This window comes from Trachurus japonicus, chromosome 7, assembly GCF_045865225.1.
Source record: "Trachurus japonicus isolate A0001 chromosome 7, Traja_1.0".
In the NCBI taxonomy this organism is placed as follows: Eukaryota; Metazoa; Chordata; class Actinopteri; order Carangiformes; family Carangidae; genus Trachurus; species Trachurus japonicus.
Genome location: NC_140913.1, coordinates 19,675,649 through 19,693,054, shown reverse-complemented (window position 1 = coordinate 19,693,054; position 17,406 = coordinate 19,675,649). Strand labels below are relative to the sequence as shown.

The following is a 17,406-nucleotide window of genomic DNA, read 5'->3' as shown; positions in this document are numbered from 1 at the left end:
GTACATTCAGGACGAAACGCTGGGGGACGCTAATGCGGAAACAAAATCAAAGATACCGTCTTTGACAAAATTACAGAGACTCATTTTATACATTCAATAGATTAAAAAGTTTAAACGTTAAATTGAACCAAACCATGTTTTGTTAAGGTTTCAGATGAATGTTAATGGGAACATTTGTCAAGGAAAAGCAGCGCACTGGCCATGCAGTAGCTCATGGTCTATTCAAGTGCAACTCTGTTTAGTTCATTTATTTGCATGGAGATTACAGCGTTAGAAAGTTATATTGTGATCAATTAATTTCAACAGAATGGGGAAGAACATTAATAGATATGCCTTTGGTAAATTCCACGCACATAAAATTATCAGTCAGACACTCTCTTTTTTTTTTAAATGTTATGTGTAAAAGTACAAAATGTAATAAATATGTAACTATTATTGTCATAAGCCTTGGACAAATGTCATGTCAATTTTACTTTTTTATTTATTCATCAGTTAAAAACAACATTTTACCTTCAGGTTTGTGCTCATGTTTTTGAATTTTAAGTTCCTGCAGCCTAGCTACAATGAATTACACTTGCCTTCATATCATAATCACAATTCTGAAATGATTGGTCCTAACATTTTTTATTTTATTCTATTTACGACAGACTTGTTTGAATATCTATTTTTTGTACATATGCCACAACTCACCTTTAACATGAGAACCGAATGGGTCTTCTTGGCCGTCACATAAAATCTAATGTGCCACATCTCCTCATTAACCCACTGTGGTTTGTAGTGATGCAAATTTTAAATAACATAGACACTCACAATGTCATAATTTGATGTTTAACATCATTTATTTTGATTAGTTACAAAACATAAATAAAATCAACAGTTGAATTAGTTACAATTTACAGAGGCTAAATCACCAGCAACATACCTTGTTTTTTTTTTTTGTTTTTTTCCAGTTTTCTTTGCCAAATGTCTTTTAGTTATTGGTTCTCAGTCATGCCATTTAGGACTCCCCAGGTTTTTGTTGCTTTAATTTGGAAGTCTATTATAGCTATTTAAAATGCAGCCCAGTAGCTTATGTCATGTATCATCCAGGTTTTCATGGTTCAAAACTGAAATAAGATGTCAAAAATGACCAAAGATTCTCTGAATATAATCTTAAATGACCCTGCCCTGTCAGGACTCAGAGAGGTATATCAAGGTAGGGGAGTCCCATGTAAACAGGGATGAAAACCAGTGTTTTCTCGTTTCAAATAACCTCTGATTTATAATGATGAGAACACAATTTTACAATTTGTACAACCCCATTTCAAAATACAAAAATAATCTTTATCTTTTAGATAACATTTTGGTAACACTTCAAGGACAAAGCCAGCTCCACATCATGAGTCATGATCGTTTAGCTGTAGCTTGCGGTCAACATGTTAGTATCAGACATGACAGCACAGTATCTCACCTTCACTAATAATGAACTACATCTCTGTGAAAATGTGGGTTGTCATGAAAAGCAACAAATACAGAAAACCATTATTATACTCTAGATTATGCAATTGCTGTTTCTTAACAACCATATCCTTTAGCACAAACTAGCTCTCTGTACCCATTCATGTTTTAAATTTATTTGACTCACATTTAGCAGTCTTCAACAACCTGTACAATCTCCTGTTTTCTGTGGCACACAGTCTCTCTATCATTATTAAAACAGAAATGCTGTTTTGACTACAGGCTATTTTTTATGCCAAAAAATATTAACGCCTGACCACCAATGGTCAAATGTGTGTATGGCTAAGTGCACTGGTAACCCAATAAAATGTACAGTAATATATCTGCTGCTGATATATTACTCTGTGTTTCTGCAACAACAAATGAAGTGAGTTTAGAAATAGAGGAATGGAACATTTTTGACTTGAGTAAACCTTTTGTAGCGTGCATAAAGCACAATTATGGCCCACAGTTCAATTTCTGACAGATGTATTCACACTGACAACCTATGGTTGAAGACTAAATAGTTGACCATTGAAATAAGGAAATTGTACAAAGCCAAACAAAGTTGACAGATAGGCAAGTGAGGATCCCACAACAGTGTTGGACATCAAACTTACAACTGGTTTATGGTCTAAGCTCTCACTTTGTTTCTCAAGGAAACAAGCCCAAGACATAGGCAAAGTAAACATTTTCAGTCGGGTACAGTGACATTTGAGAGGCTGCTTTGCAGTTTGCAGTTTAAAATGCCATATATCATGGGACTATCACAAAGTTTTCTCACACAGAAAAAATATACACTCACACACTCACAAAAAATGCAGAAATTTTAAAAGGCAATATGGAAATAACCTATATGGTCTCCCCACTCTATTATAACTTGGCAGTTTTAATTGTTTTTTGTTCTCCTCCTCAGCATGACACTGTGATATATTTTGATATGCGCAGCTCAAACTGAAAGCACAAATGTCAAATGTGAAAGAAAATTTTGATTAATTATCTCAGTAGGCTGCAAACAGCTTGCACTCAGGCAAGACAAGTTAGTCTTAAGGTCATGCAGTCTTGGGCTGAGCACACCCAGGTATCCACTGAACATAGACAGCATATTTAAATTTGCCATCATATTAAAAATGAATCTGAAATTTATATCATATCACTCATAGTAATTCAGACAGCATCTATATTACAAAAATAAAATAATACAAATTAAGCACATGCTGTATGGCGCACGACACTGCAACAATGTATTTGGTTGTATTGTGGTAATGATCGTAGCCAGATAACTGAACCGTGCTCTACTGTTTAACATGCTGTTGTTTAACTTTTTTCATTGCCCATTAAACACCTTGTGCTGGAGGCTTACAGTTTTAAAAGATCATGTAGAGATCATGAAAAATGCTCGATGCATCTGGTTTTCATCAATGTGCTTCTATAAAAATACTTTATGCCTTGCAGACAGATCAATACAATACATGCTGATCAATTTAGATGACCATTACTAATTGCACTTTTAAAATTGATAGTCCTTTCACTGTAAGCATTGACAAATTAAACAAAAAATGTCAACACACTGTCAAATATTTTGTCCTTCTTATCTCTGCTTAGGGAGAGTTCAGGTCCAACTATGTTGGTTTGAAAACAAAAACATGAACGCTAATTTGTGTCAAAGGACATTAGGGATATGTACTTGGATAATCCATGAACACTCACTCACACTCATAATTGCACTCACTCTTACATTAAAGAATTTTTACATCTCAACACCCAAACATACCATGATTCATAAACCCCAGCTGCTGTGCTCCATATTACCTTCTGTCTTGTACATACTAGAATCTATCACTTCTCACATTCACTCACCATCTCATCCACAAACTGGAATCCATATATTCATTGCAGTCACAACTCTCTCATGCATACATGAAACTAACACTCCAAATGGATTTGCTTTACGTCCTGATCAACTTAGTTTTTCCATCTGTCGCACCTTCATATTGACCTCATACTTCGCCTCGGTTTCATTTCTGTCCCAGAGGAAGAGTCGAGGTGGGGGGTGTTGGATGAATTTTGGCACTGGAAGGTAGAGCAGCAGTAGAGCAAGAAGAGGAACAGGTGGAACAGGATGAGGAACAAGAGCAAAATGTCCCCCCAGTAGCAGCAGTACTATCTGTGGGTGCAGTGGTATCACTGCCGGGCAGCAGAGATGCGCCCGTGGACACTGGAGAGGTGGGCATTTGGGAAGGCAGCAGTGGTTGACTTTGAGGTGGAGAATGGGGCAGCTGGGCAATAGGCTGTGTCTGTGGTAGCGACTGAGACTGTATGGGAGTTTGCATCCGGGGCTGTGGTATCTGCTGGCGGAGTGGAGGCTGCTGATAGCTCATCTGTTGGAGGGGGAGAGACTGGTGGAGATGTAAACTTTGCTGCATCTGTGGCACCTGGGCCATGTGCGGTTGTGGCGGAGGTCCTGGAGAGGGCAGGGTGGAAAGGCTTCCTCCACCTGGGTAATGGGAAGGGGCTGCCACAGGCAAGCTGGCAGGGGTCGGGGATGCCTGGGGGTTCAGTGGGGACACTGGGAACCAACCTGGCGGAGCAGCCTATATGTGTAAAAAGAAAGAAAATCCAGTTATGTCTGCCCAAAATGTAAACTCTTTATTAAAATCAAATGGACACTTTTCATGATAGTTTGATAAAAATATGTCTTTTATGACCCAGTGATAATATCACAAAAGGAGAAACTGGTTGATGACATTTATGATATACAATATATATACTGTAAGAAGAACAACCTGTCTGACCATATAAAAATGGTTCTTTGCTCATACAATGAAAAGCATGACATAACTAACATAAGAATAAACACTGGAAACAAAGTCAGGGGTTGCTGTTTACCCGTATTACTAGTCTTAATGCTAGGCTTTTTTTTTTTTTTTTTACAAACTTTAGCTTTAAAGAGGAACTATGTAAGTCTGGTAATTTTTCCCTTGTTTTGCTAACCCTTGTCCTGGCCATGTGCATTTGTTTACAACATAGCCGGCGAGAAATCAATCAGTGGTATATAACGTTATATATCATATACGGCATTACGACATGTTTTTCTGCCAAAAGGGGCAATAAGTGACACGCACGTGGGAGGCAGAGAGCCTCCATTCTCCCTGTAACAAGTTAAGCCATTTATCAAACCATCACAATTACTCCAAAGCCGTTTAATTAAGGTAAAAATGTAGCAGCTACAAATCCTGCATAGTTCATCTTTAAAGTAAGTAAGTAAGACGTGACAATGGTATCGACCTTTACATCAAATTTCTGGATAAGAAAGCTTTAAGAGTTATTTAAAAATGTGATGCATATTTTAGTGTGCAGTCTTACCTCAGTCGCCTGGCTCCAACCTCCCAACTCCTGCACCTGCTGAATCTGCTTGATCTGATTCAGCGAAGGCTTCGGTGGGGTTTGGCCCACCGTCTCCTTTGTCCAGTTATCAACAAGTTTGTGCAGTTCATCAGTGAAGGTGCTTTTTCTAAGAGGACTTTGATCTGTGGAAAAATGAAGGGGGTGCACATGATGCCACTTACTGTCAATAATGTCACTACTATGGTACTACAAACCTCAACTCTAAGAGGAAGAGGTAGCTTATTGCACAGCACACTTTAATTTTACAGATCACTTTAGCCATCTTGGTCCTGCAGCAGCACAGTGTGATTAATTTTATTAATTATTTATTGCATTTTAGACTGTTAACATATGCATTTATGTCCATTGTTTATGTACATCAGTGTTTTTAACTGTAGTGTTGTCATCTGTGTTTTGTGTTTGTTATATGCTCCCCACTCCTGCAAATGAATTGCCCCATTGGGGACAAATAAAGTTGTTGAAGTCTAAGTTGAACCATACCTCTTTTAGCAGGCAGTGATGGGCGGTGCTCTGGGTCGCAGTACAGGGGCAGTCTACTCTGTTCACCCCCTGAGAAACTACTTGACTGCTGAATCCCTGGACGAGAGATACAAGGAATAGTTACACAAACATAAAGATTACATAACGAAATGAGAGAGAGAATAGACAAAATAAATCTTACCAGAGTGTGTAACTCCGTTGTTATCCATATGAGAGTGAGGCCGGGGCCGGAGTTTGATTTTGGCAGGCCTAGGTCGGCGAGGAGAGAGGACAGGAGGGGCGGTGGGGAGAGGAGGGGTTCGGGAAAGGGAGACAGGCAAGCTCTGCCTTTGGTCTTTGAGAGAACGAAGCTGTCTGTACAGCTCCTGCAGCTCTCTGTTCTGCTGGGCCTGAAGGGATACCACCTCTTTGATGTGCCTGTAGAGGGAGAGATAGAAAACAGAGAAAATATTTGTAATACTCTGTGGGCAAGACGCATAAAACAGAAGATATAATAAATGAGGAGACATATATCTTGAGTTAAATATGCCCATCCTCTGACTTACTTTTCTCTGAGCTTGTGGAGTTCCTTTCTCAGGTCTTCATCCTCCAACTCACTCCCGTCATCATCATCGCTGCTGCCTGGAGGCGAGTGGCTGTGACCGTGACCTCGAGACAGATGGGCCGCTGCTGGGGTCCTCTTGCTTTCATCTTTCTCCCCTTCCTTTGCCCGAGATCTCCTCCTCTCCCTCTCCAAATGGGGAGACACTGGAGAGCTGCCAGTCTGTCCGTCTTCTTTTTTCATCTCAGCCTGGGTTACAGAGAAGCGTCCAACTTTCCGGTGAGCGCCACTGTGGCCTGATGGGGTATCCTTTGGGGGGGAGGTCTGGGGCACTGGAGTAACCTGATGGCAGAGGATGTGATGCACATTAGCTGCTTGTCCAACAGCCCATACTAACAAGTGGCAAAGGTAAAATATGTACAGTTCATCCTACCTGGAATCGTCCTTTGCGTGACTGGGGTGGATTTAGAGGTGCGGTCTCCTTTTCCTCCTTTAGTGCCTGACTGCTAGAACGCCCATCTAATAGAGAGATAGGGATGAAAAGAAATAGGGAAGACAAGGACCCAAAGACAAGAACAGACACACATGTATAAGGAGCACATAGATGACAAGATACACAAAAAAACACACAAATAAAAATGTACATGACAAAGAGACATACAGATGCACACAAACACACATGGGGCACAAACACAAAGGCACAGTGTTAAAAATCAACCACCAATGTCACACAGCAACTTTGTGACTTACGTGGCTTGCATTCAAGTCTATGAAATATGTAAACATATGATGAGTTCAGTGGTAGACATTTGTTTAAATAATGAACAATAAACTGAAAAATACATTTAGGTTTTTGGGATGTTAAAACACATGCTCAATGAGAAACGTGTTATGGGAGTGTGGGAAGGAGTGGTAAATCTGTTTCATTAAAAACAAAATTATGAGAAATCATTCAATAAAAATAATGTTGTGAAATGGCAATTGAGTGTTTACAATAGTATACCCCCACCCACCCACACATCCACTCTCTCATTCTCACTGACTCACCACTGTCTCACTCATATACCAGACAACAGAGCCCAATATCAGATTAGAGATCTGTGCTCAGATCCACAGTGATATTGTTCAGTGTGTTTGACATTTGGTATTACCACATTAACAAAGTGTGTATATGGATAATAACTGCGTAATTTAAGGCCAACATAAAAAATATGCAGCCTGAAATCGGTGTTACTTACAGATAACGATCCATTATTAGTGACTTGTGTGGGACAAAACATTTGCTCATGCATGTGTTCTTGTAGCAAAGGGTATAAGCTATTGCTACACATATTACACATACAAACACAAATACATGCAAGATGACTGGAATACTTAAACAGTGTGATAAAGCATAGCTATATGAAGAGCCTACCCATGTGCAACAGAACCTAACTAATTTATAAACCCTGGGCTTTGGTCACAATATGATAGTGTTAATCCCAATCTTCATATTTCATACAAGTGATGCAAATTGAAGGGATAGTTCAACATTTTGGCAAATTCGCCTATTGTCATAATCCCTATAGTCAAAAGGGTAGGTTCATCACCTTTAATTATCGGTGTATGTTGTTTTGAGATCTGCAGGCAGCGACGCAAGTTGCTCATCAAACACAATGGAGGTGAATGGTACTGGTCCCCTGGCCCTCAACAAACTCATCACATACACAATCCAACAACTCCAAAATGCTCTCGTGGACAAGTTGTGACCTGTGCATTCACCACGCTATGAAATAATAATGTAACATTATGAGACAGAGTTGTTTTCGAGGCAAATGCAAAGCCGGAACTACAATCCAGACACGGCTGATGGGCGGAGTGATTTCAAAAGCACAAGTAGTTCTGAGTATTTGCTTCATGTGTCGTAATGTTACATAATTATTATACATGATTATTTCATAGAGTGGCGAATGTGCAGGTCACAACTTCTCCACGAGAGTGTTTTGGAGTTGTTGGATTGTGTATTTGGTGAGTTTGATGAGGGACAGGGGACCTATACCGTTCACCTCCATTGTGTTCGCTGAGCAGCTCGCGTCTCTGCCCCTGCCTACTTCTATGACTATAGGGATTATGGCAATAGGCGAATTTGCCAAAATGTTGAACTATCCCTTTAAGTAATCTATATAAAATCATTTGCTACAGCTACAGTATAGGGTCACAGGGACCAAACCTATATTTTATGATCTGAGAGTGTTCACACATTCTGAAGGACAAGTGATTACGTAATATCTTTGCAACTTAGCAACTTAGCATCTCTCTTATCTGCGTTGTGACTTGAGTTGCATTTTTCTCGCTACATTGAGCCAGCAGGTGGATGTGAGGAGGTGAGATGGTTGCTGCTGGCTGTGCCTGCGGGATTGGGGTGGGAAGGGGGTAGGTGTGTCATATGAAGGGATATGTCCTGGGCACAGTCACGGCTCGGCTTTGCATTGCGATCTCTTCCTACAAAGTGCCAATCTCCCACCCTCCTCTACTCTCCACTGTTCTCGCCCCTGGGTGAGTAACCCATGCAAAAAGAAAGATTGCCAAGAAAATGAAATTTAGTATAAAGGAATTCACAAACAAATAAAATTAAATCAAAAACAGAAATGTATGTAGAGATGTCAACACTGACATTACATGGGGATCACATAACAATATGCAGAATTATTTAGCTGTAAACATTAACATCCATTAACATTAACAGTTATTAATTCTTGATGGTTAAGAAAGTTATTTTACTATGTTAAAACTAGCACTAGATATTAGATTTAGGTCCATGCCCCAACATTCTCTCTCTCTCTCGCTCTCTCTCTCTCTCTCTTTCTCTCTCGCTCTTACTCGATCCCTAAGAGGACGCTACCTTGCTGGACTCTGGGTTTCTTGAACAAGCTGGCGGAGTGGCGCAGTTTGCACGCCCAGTTTTTGAATTTGCGAGTCCAGGATTTCTTGCTAACAGGATTTCTGATACTAGGACATGTCAGGTTTAGGCCAAAATATCCACCTCCTGCATTGTGCTGCTGCTGTCCATGCCGGAGGGGGATCGGGTGCTGATTGGGGGGCCACGATGCCTCTCCAGTGGTACTGGTGTCAGAGTGTGGGGGTACAGCCTAGAACAGTCAAGACAGTTAAGAGTGGCTGCATGGAGTTGAGACATTCAAAACGGAGAGACACTCAAGCACAGCATACATCAAAGACAGCCTTCTGTGAACCAAGTGGAGTCACATTTACACACTGAAATATAAACAGTAAAAAGATGTAAATTCAGCACAGTGAAGGACAAAATTGATAGAGAATTTACTCAAAACTGAATCTGTGGTATTAACTCACAAGAATAGTTGGTTCTCCTGGTACAGGTGGGCGCTGTGGCCCCGAGGCGTCATCCTGACTGGGAGGTAGGAGAGAGGTCGGTGGGGTCGACGAGGCAGAGGTGGAGGGGAGAGACGGGCCGGGCTGTTGCTCCACTGGACCCAGTTCCATAGAGTTGGGCACTTCTGAGGAAGCGTCCTCTCGGCCTCCATCCCTCTCTGGGTCGGGGGACGTGGAGGAGGAACGGGAGGTGGTGGAAGAGGTAGTGGAGGACGAGGAGTGTGGGGAAGTATCTGAGGAGGACGCAGGTGGGGGGAAAGACAAGTGGTGGAGTGACTGTGGTTCAGACGACTCGTCTCCTCCCGCTGATGTAGAGGCGGCGGATGTAGGGCCAGAGGCAGCTCCCCCGGCCAACGCAGCCCCACTGCTGTACTCCTGATACAACAAGTTCCTCAGCTTCTCATCCAGCGTCTTTATGCGGTTGTCTACAAATTCAATTTTGGGGGGGCCTTCGCTGTCAGACTCGGCTACAGAGGAAGGCTGAGCAGGGGATGGTGACAATGTGAGGGAGAGGGTGGGTGCTGGGGCTTCAGCCGTGCCCAGGTGAAGTGGAGGCAGAGAAGAGTCAGAGGAAGGGTGAAAAGGGGCAGAGTAGCTACCCGTGTCCTCTGTGACACTCGTCTCTCCCGTGGACACTTCTGACTCTGACATCTGTAAAGAGGACTGCTTCTGCAGTGTAAACTGCTGCTGTTTCTGGGGCGTTTCCATGGCTTTAACAACCTCCTGTTGGTGCTCAATGTGCTGCAGCTGTCTCTGTGACTGTATATGTTGTTGCGGCAGCTCAGCGGGGATTTGGGTTTGTTGTGGAACTGGCTGCTGCAGTACAGAGCTAACATTTAACTGTGCCTGTTGTTGAAGGAACTGTTGACTAATTGACAGGGGCAGCATTTGGCTTTGATCTTGGGTTAAAGCCACAGCACCCATGAACAGCTGATGCTGCTGCTGCTGAAGCTGCTGCTGCACCATTTGCTGTTGCTGTAATTGTATTGTCTGTTGTAGGTTTAACTGCTGCTGCTGCTGCTGCTGCTGCTGCTGGTGTTCAGTGTGAGCCTGCTGTTGCGGCACCACAGCGGGCAGCGGCGCCATAACCTGCTGTGGTAGCTGCTGCAACTGAGACTGTTGCAGCACCTGTGGGGTGTATTGTGTCGTTTGCTGCTGAAGAATGGGTTGTTGGGTCTGCTGCAGGGGCATTGGTGGCAGAAATTGCTGCTGAGGCACAGACTGTTTTAACACCTCTGTATGACCTAGCTGGGGCAGCACCTGCACTTCAGTCAGCTGTTGCTGAAGCGGGATTTGTTTTTGCATGAGTTGCTGTTGTTGTAACTGCTGGAGAGACTGTTGCAGAGCCTGCCCCTGCTGCAGCTGCAGTTGTTCCTGGTACACTTGGTGTTGTGATTGCTGCTGCTGTTGTGGTTGTGGTTGTGGTGGCGCTGCGTGCTGTACCTGTTGTGTATGCTGATCTAGCTGCATTGCCTGCAGTTGCTGTTGAGCTGTTGGTACCTGCTGCTGTAACACAGGTTGAACCTGTAGCTGTGGCTGTGGCTGTGGTTGTTGTGGGGCTGGTTTGGCCATCTGGGTAAGAGTCTGCTGCTGCTCCATGCTAAGTTGGCTTACGACTGACGTGGCCACTGCAGCAGCCGGAGGAGGGGAATGAAAAGGGATTGAGGACTGATCCACTGCAGACACACATGACCTGGGGGCAGCTATCACTGCATCTCCAATACCCTGACTTATATTGGAGCAACCGCTGGTTCCAGGAGAAGTGAGTACGTCAGGGGGAACAGTGGTGGGTGAGGGAGACACAAGAGTGGGAGCAGTGGGCAGGTTGGGGAGGTTAGCAGCAGCAGGTATTGCTATGGATGAGGGAGCACTGGAAATCTGTTCAGTAGAAGCTGAGGTGAGGCCTGGCACTTCGGGGCCAGATGAAGCAGTGACAGAAGCTTCAAGAATGGAGGCTGGGGCAGAGATGCTTTCAGAGGGAGTAGGGTGAGTGCCGTGGGCAGCAGTGGTTGGGGGCAACATGGGGGCAGGGGCTGATACAATGGAGACTGGAGGGGAGGTAGCAGAAAGGGTGGGGCAGGGGGGGGACACCACTCCAGTCAAGGACTCCATACTTTGAGATCCTTCACTTTCTATAGCCACAGAGAGGAACGCACTGTTAGTTTCTGTTATTCTGCTAACTCAGTCATGTTAATAAGCCATAGCATTAAAAACTGACTTGGGTCAAGCTCACCTTTCTCTCTTTTAGGAGACTGGGGGATCATTGTTTCTGTAGTTGGTGTTGGTGTGCCTGCTCCCTGGCTGGACAGAGAGTCTCTATGGCGGATGGTCTGGTTGATAAAAAAGCGCCACCGTCCCACTGGGGAGGAATGGGGCACTGAGTCTGCTGAGAAATCACAAAGACACTTATGTTGTTAGAACAAATGCAGCATTTCCTCATTTCGTCACGTTTTAATACAATATATTATATAGAAATTCAGAACTCACCTGTTGTGCTAGTGGGAGTGCTAATATGTAGCTGATCAGTTGATCCAGTCTGTAAAAGAATGAAATGAAAAGTCATCAGGCAGCCAGACAATTATTATTGTTCAATCGAAACAGAAACTAGCAGGGGAGAATTTGATAGGTGTAAATATAATAAATCGACATACCTGTGAATGTGTCTGAAGAATTTCATGGGCTTTTTTAACTATCGCTCTGAGCTCCTCAACAAATTTCTCCTTCTCCACATCAAGGACAAAGTCCTCCTCCACCTACAAACAAATGGAGTTAAACAACAGTTGTCAAGCTGTGGACCGACACCCTTTTAGAATCCACTGCTGATTTCTACAGTACATGAGCACTTCACCATGTAATCTGCAATGTCCTCAGGTGAATCCCCTTCGATGTCAAATTTAAATGTCACCATCTTGTTGCTATGGGTCTCCAACTGGCATTCCACCATGTTGTCCCCGCTGCCGGACACCTATGGAGGACAGGACAAATTAACATTATGGGATTGTCCTTTTAAAAATCTATTGGATATATGACTTTAGTAATACATTTGGCTTTCTTTTGTTGTTCACCTGGAGCATGCTCAGCTGAAACTGATGTGAAATTTTTTCAGGTCTCTGACAGGAAGTTCTTCTTTGTGATTTTAATTTGTCTAATTTCCCATTGGCCAGAAGCTGAGGTGTTTCTTCTCCATTAGGTGGAACGGACCTGCGGGTGGTAAGATAGCAGGGATGTTACACATCATCAGGTAAATGACAGGTCCCACAGCAAGACATTGACCACACACTGTCACTGCAATCATTTAAAACAAGGACATTAATTAGACCCTGTTCAGTGGACAGCTCAAAAGTAGAGTAAGATGTAATTGAGATCACAATAACACAGACCACATTCAGAGGTGGTCTGAGCCATATATAACCACATTTTAACAATATAAATGCAAATATCCTCGGCCACACTGAAGGGCTGCTTACTCAATGGACTGAGATTTATGACGAAACACAAAATAGTTTTACATATTCATTAATAGAATCGAATAGAAAAACTTTATTGTCTGTTTATCACAGAAAATCATCTTTGGCGTGGCTCAAAACACATGAAAAAGACAGACACTCTTCAGACATAGTAAAAGCATTCACACATAATAAATAACATTCTTTACATTGTGTTTACACATACACATGTTTGATTAGGATCAATGTCTAACTCTAAGCTTCAGTGCACCAGTCATTGACACTAATGGAGCTCAATTAATAGTATCAGACATACCCTGAAGAAGAATGATGCTCTGTACTTGACAGGTATGGACCATCCTGTGGAGTAACATAAAGACATGCATAAAAGAGGTACACGCAGTACACAGAAAAAGCACATACACAACATTAGCAACATCTGATGCAAATAAAGCTATCATGTAATAATTATGGATAATATTACATCTAATAATGAGAATAATGTACAATTGTTAGTCAAAAAGATTATCAAAAAGACACAGTCAAATAATTTTCAAATAATTAGATAACAGTATTCTTATTAATTCTGCATTAATGTGTCAATGAATAATGCAAACTTCCATTCTTCTTGTACCTGAGCAATACCCAGCAGGGAAAGGTCACAGTCTTGCAGCGAGGCTTGGGGCAGTTTGGGGGCATTAGAATCAAGCAGCTGTAGAGAAGTTACAGGCGGAGGGGAGGTGGGGATAAAGTCAGCCTGCCCCGGTAAGGTTACCTGGGCCGCTGGTGGTGATGTAGGCAAGTCTGGAGCAGGGGCAGCAGCAGGGTGGTGGGATAGGAGACATGGTAGAGTTGTTGGGGGACATGAAGTATGAGAGGGGCTGAGGGGAATTTGTTGTGCAGGAAAGACAGCATTGGGCAGAACAGACTGTTCAGAAATAGGCGCCTCAGTGTGTGTCTGAGTATGAGAATGGGTCTGTGTCTGAATGAGTGTCTGTGTTTGTGAGTGTGTTTGGGCCTGGATGCTGGTTTGTGTGTGTGTGTGAGCTGGCAGCATCGGTTTGGGCTGGTGCTGTGGAGACTGAGTGGTCCCTGCCACTAGATGACTGTAGAGGGGGAGGGCTCGGTTCTGCGATTGAGGCTCAGCCACGTTACTTGAGATGATTTGTTGAGGAGGATGGGTGACCAGCGGTGGACACTGTGCAGTCAGTTGACTCTCATCAAGCGGTATTATAGCCTGCTGTATAGGAAGAGGTTGCTGGATGGGAGCTGGGATGGCCTGAGCCAGTAACTGAGTTTGCTGAGGAGGTGGAGCTAGTGGCTGATGCACTTGAGACAGCTTCTGCAGCTGTTGCTGGTATTGCTCAGCAGACTGAGGCAAAGCAGCCTGGGCGATGGGCTGAATAACCGAAGGGTCGGCGCCGCCTCCTTGGGGCTGTTGCTGGGCCTGGACGACTTGGCCTGGGACATAGGTTTGTCCGGCTTGCTGCACAGGATGAGGAGCGGCGACAAAGTTTGCAGGGTCGACCACAGAGCCGAGACTGTCTGGTTTAGTTCCAACACCCACTGATCCGGGAGACAGAATCATCTGCTGATACTGCAGGACTGGCTGCTGTTGCTGCTGTTGTGTAATATGAGTTACATCCTGCTGTACAGATGGCATAGCTTGGTGGGTAATCTGAGCAACATACTGAGGGGGCAAAAGACTAGCGGCAGCCTGAGCGTGCACCTGGCTAGGTGGCTGGCCTTGAGCTGCTTGCTGTAGTTGAGGCTGCATAAGCACAGGCATTTGGGCGTTTTGTTGAACACAAGACTCGTGTTGGATTTGACCGGGAAGTGAAGAAATCGCAACTGGAGGCTGGACAGCAGCTTGGCTTTGTTGGCCCATCATCTGAATGTCAACAGCTGGGCCCTGGCCGTGTTGCTGGGGTTGAGCGATGAGAGGCTGAGGTTGGATTAACGTCTGAGTGGTTACACGGGTCGGCGCGGGAGTGACAGGTCCCGGGTAACTGGTCTGCAAAGGAATCTGTTGGGTCGGGATCACTTGAGTCTGTCCCTGGATCATCGCTGCTGCTGGAGTGACATGGGCCTCAATCATAGCCTGAGCTGCTTGGGCCGTGGACTGGGCTATAATCTGGACTGGAACCTGGCCCTGGTTCTGGGGATGGGGCTCGTTTTGTCCTTGCTGGGTGAAGACTTGAGGCGGTACGACGGCCGACGCCTGGAGAGGGATCTGTGAAGTCTGAATGCCGATGGGGACGTGGGCCTGTGGGACAGTTTGAGCTTGGTGTTGAATCACCTCGGTGCCGGCAGGAGTCCCAACTGGGATATGAGATTCCATTACGGAGGTGTGGTGCTGCGGCTGAGCAGCGAAGGCTTTCTGCTGCTGGATCAATACTACTTGCTGTTGTTGCTCTATCACCTGCTGCTGTGTGAGAGTGGTGTGAGGTGTAAACTGAGCAGTGTTCAATTGTGGGATGCACACGTGTTGTACATCAGTCGGCTGCTGCTGAATCTGCTGCTCACTGTTACTTTGTGGGATAGGACCAGCCTCTTGTTTTTCAGTTTGCTGCAGCTGAATGATGGCCACTTGCTGCTGCTGATGCTCTTGAATCTGAATCTGCTGCTGTATTAGCACCTGTTGCTGTAACCTCTCTGCTTGCTGTTGTTGAAGCAGGACTTGTTGCTGACGCTGTTGTTCCAACTGTTGCTGCAGCAGAGCATGTTGCTGCTGCTCCATCTGCTGCTTGAGTTGCATTTGTTGTTGCTCTTGCTGCTGCAGCTGTAGCTGAGCTTTCTGTTGTAGCTGCTGCTGCTGCAAAATAGCCTGCTGTTGCAAATGCTGCTGGATGAGCGCCTGTTGCTGCTGTTGTTCCATTTGTCGCAGTAAGGCTTGCTGTTGCAACTGCTGCTCCTTTTGCTGTTGAGTTTGCTGCGGTTGCTGCTGCAAGACAATCTGTTGCTGCTGTGGTCCACTCTGCTGCTGCTTCTCTGCTTCAATTTGTGTTCCTTGTCCAATTTGTTGATATAACTGAGTCTGTGGGTGCTGCTGTGAAGAAGGTTGTTGTTGTTGTTGTTGTTGTTGTTGCTCTAACTGCTGTTGCAAAAGAACTTGATGTTGGAGAAGACCCTGTGTTTGCTGCTGCTGTTCTTGTTGCTGTTGAATTAGAGCCTGCTGCTTCTGATCCAGCATCTGCTTATGTATAAGAGCTTGTTGCTGCTCCAGTTGATGTTGCTGTAGTTGGGCCTGTTGCTGCTGCTGCTGGAGCAATGCGTGTTGTTGCTGCTGATCCAGCTGCTGCTGGACATACATCTGATGTTGCTCGAGCAGTAAGACTTGCTGTTGTTGTTGCTGCTGCTGCTGCTGCTGCTGCTGCTGTAGCAGAGTTTGCTGTTGCTGAAGCTGTTGTTGCAATTGTTGAGACTGCATTGCAGTCTGCTCGGTGGGATCCCCTGTTGGTTGCTGTATGTAAGACTGAGGCTGCTCCCCTGGCTGTGGTAGCGACATCGCTCGCTGCTCCATACCTGTTTGTGTAGGTAACACTTGCTGCTGAGGAGTCTGCTGAACAGTCGCAACAGGCTGCTGTACATAGATCTGCTGCTGAGGCTCATGTTGATGTTTCTGGACAGCCGTAGCTGAAAGGCCCTGTTGCTGCTGTTCTGGTGGTGGCTGAGTGGCAATAACTTGTTGTTGTTGTTGTTCAAGCACAGTGGCCTGGGCCTCCATTTGCTGTAGTGGCTGCTGTTGAAGGGTGGAGGTCTGGCAATCCATCCCTATCTGTTGTTGTTGGACAATAGTTTGCTGAGGGATCATGACAGGCTGTGTTTGCTGGGGTGCTGCCTGGGGAATGATGTCAGTGAGCTGCATGGGAGTGGCAGAGGGTTGGGTCTGCTGAGCGAGGGGCACAATGGTCCCCGCTAGTGCTGCAGGATCACTGACTGACATGGATGTGGGGAGAAGGTTGATGGGTGCTTGTGGGGAAACAGGTGGTATGTATGACTGCGAGGGGGCCATTGAGCCATGGGGAGTGGCAGTTTGAAATGCATCTGATGGGAATGTTTGTGACTGTTCAGTGGTAAATGATGATTGATGTTGGAGGAAGAGGGAAAAGAAAATGGTAGAAAAAACAGGTAAGAATAAGCTTCAGCAAGGGGCATGAATTAACAACACATTTAGTTGTAAAGAACAGGGCTTCCCACAGTGTTTTATAGCAGAGGTAGGGCGGCTCGCCTTAAAGGGATAGTTCAACATTTTGGCAAATTGATCCCATTGCCATAATCCCTTTAGTTTTAGGAGTAGGTTCGTTACCTTTAATTGTCGGTGCAAACTATTTTTAGAACAGCCAAGAGCTGCTCAGAGCTACGCTACGGAGGCTAATGGGATTTCTTGGTTTCCCTCATCAAACTCATCAAATACACAACCCAACAACTCCAAAACGCTCTCGTGGACAAGTTGTGACCTGCACATTCACCACGCTATGAGATAATAACAGAACGTTACGAGACAGAGTTACGAACCTACCTCTAAAACTATAGGGATTATGGCAATAGGCCAATTTGCCAAAATGTTGAACTATCCCTTTAAGCACAAAGTAGAAAAACTTCACTTAAATATTAAAAGAAAAGTGAGCAGAAGTGCATTTTATACAGTGAGAATCTATATCTAAT

The 17,406-nt window shown here is 44.4% G+C and overlaps 1 protein-coding gene across 10 annotated transcripts in view; it reads right to left on the bottom strand.

Annotated features, from left to right (window-relative positions):
* Positions 1-814: 814 nt before the first annotated feature.
* Positions 815-17,406, bottom strand: part of wnk3 (WNK lysine deficient protein kinase 3) — a 31,294-nt gene continuing 14,702 nt past the window's right edge. For 3 of the 10 annotated variants that reach the window (XM_085781916.1, XM_085781921.1, XM_085781919.1), the window contains exons 10-24: positions 13,373-16,804; positions 13,055-13,098; positions 12,358-12,493; positions 12,141-12,257; positions 11,944-12,045; positions 11,780-11,828; positions 11,526-11,678; positions 9,254-11,424; positions 8,787-9,033; positions 6,339-6,424; positions 5,910-6,247; positions 5,546-5,781; positions 5,365-5,460; positions 4,843-5,006; positions 815-4,070 (exon numbers count right to left, since the gene is read on the bottom strand). In XM_085781916.1, coding sequence (XP_085638042.1) covers positions 3,495-4,070; positions 4,843-5,006; positions 5,365-5,460; positions 5,546-5,781; positions 5,910-6,247; positions 6,339-6,424; positions 8,787-9,033; positions 9,254-11,424; positions 11,526-11,678; positions 11,780-11,828; positions 11,944-12,045; positions 12,141-12,257; positions 12,358-12,493; positions 13,055-13,098; positions 13,373-16,804 — 7,947 coding nt within the window. In that variant the 3' untranslated portion in view covers positions 815-3,494. The other 7 variants (XM_085781920.1, XM_085781927.1, XM_085781922.1 and 4 more) reach the window with 6 other exon arrangements.